Here is a 1,560-nt window from a genome sequence, read left to right as displayed (position 1 = left end):
TACATCAAAATTAAAATTATTACTAAATTGGCCATATAGTTTCTTAATCATGTGTTATTGAGTTTCCATCAAGTTAATTAAATTTTTGGGAATAAAATTTGAAATGATTCCATAGGAATAAATGTAAAATATTTTAGGAGATGGAGAAAAATACAAAAACAAAAGGATAAAAGAAAAGCAGGACAAGAGGTCAGGCTGAGAAGGAAGGGAGAAGCCCCCAATAAAGGTAAAGAAATAAATAAAAAAATAATGAATTGATTCAAAAAATAAAAAAAGAAAGAAAGAAATAAATAAAAAGAAGAAAAAAGATATGACATTACAGATAGACACGGCCAGAGAAAGCCACAGAGAAGAAAGAAGCTAACACACTTTGACATCCATTTTTATTAATAAATTTTTTTGGTGTGCATCAAACCACACCACACCACACCACACCCAACAACAAAGACAAAGATTCAAAGAACAAAGAAGAAGAAGAAGAAGAAGAAGGTGTTGCTTTTCTTTCTTTCTCTCTCTTTCTTTCTCTGAAATCAGTGTGAACGACCCATCAAAATTTCACACACTGAAATGCTTATTTGATTTCAAAGCTTGATTCTTTTCATCGTTTCCCAATCTGGGTTCCGCTCTGTTCCTTAAAACATCACCAAATTACTCTTTTTTATATTGAAAACCAAAGCCATCGCCATGGGAAGAGGCAGAGGAGCTGCGGCTCTGAAACCCACGGCGGCGGTTGCGGCGGCGGAGGTAAACGGATCAGGGCCGATGCCAGTATTGAAGGAAGTTAGATACCGCGGCGTGAGGAAGAGACCGTGGGGAAGATTCGCCGCTGAAATCAGAGACCCGTTGAAGAAAGCGAGGGTTTGGCTCGGAACCTTCGATTCCGCCGAGGACGCCGCACGCGCTTACGACGCCGCCGCAAGAACACTCCGGGGACCAAAAGCCAAGACCAATTTTCCTCTCTCTTCTCCTTTTTGCTACCAGAACAACCCCCATAGCGCCGTCGTGGATCCTTACTACTACGCCGCCGTAAACGGCGGCGCCGGCGGCGGGTTTCAGGAGAGTCCGGTGAACCCTCAGAGGCCGACGTGCAGTGGAATGAGCAGCACAGTGGAATCGTTCAGCGGGCCGCGGACGATGAAGGCGCCGCCGTGTACGGTGGCGCCGGCGACGGTAGGTAGGAGGTACCCTCGGACTCCTCCAGTTGTGCCAGAAGATTGCCATAGTGATTGTGATTCTTCATCGTCGGTGGTTGACGACGGCGATAATATTGTTTCGTCGTCGTTTAGAGCGCCGTTGCCGTTTGATCTCAACGCGCCGCCGTTGGAGGGTGGCGATGATGATGAGCTTCGCTGCACCGCCTTGTGCCTTTGAATGATTCTATATTTGAAGAAATGATGACTTTTAATATTTTTTTCTTCTTATATCTCTATTAAATCTTTTTTTTCTTCTGTTATTATTTTTTTTCTATCTGTTATGATGCGGAAGAAAGCAAAAAAAAAAAAAATTGAAATGAATGATGATCAGATATAAGATTATGGTAATATGATCTTAATTCTGTGA

The 1,560-nt window shown here is 42.6% G+C and overlaps 1 protein-coding gene across 1 annotated transcript; it reads left to right on the top strand.

Moving 5' to 3' along the window:
• LOC107608903 (ethylene-responsive transcription factor 3) lies at positions 305-1,541 on the top strand. Its single transcript, XM_016310680.2, has one exon. The coding sequence runs from the start codon at positions 685-687 to the stop codon at positions 1,369-1,371; it is 687 nt and encodes a 228-aa protein (XP_016166166.1). The 5' UTR covers positions 305-684; the 3' UTR covers positions 1,372-1,541.

The sequence above is a fragment of the Arachis ipaensis genome, chromosome B07 (genome assembly GCF_000816755.2).
Source record: "Arachis ipaensis cultivar K30076 chromosome B07, Araip1.1, whole genome shotgun sequence".
NCBI lineage: Eukaryota > Viridiplantae > Streptophyta > Magnoliopsida > Fabales > Fabaceae > Arachis > Arachis ipaensis.
The sequence above is the reverse complement of the archived record's forward strand: the minus strand, read 5'-3'. Positions and strand labels throughout refer to the sequence as shown.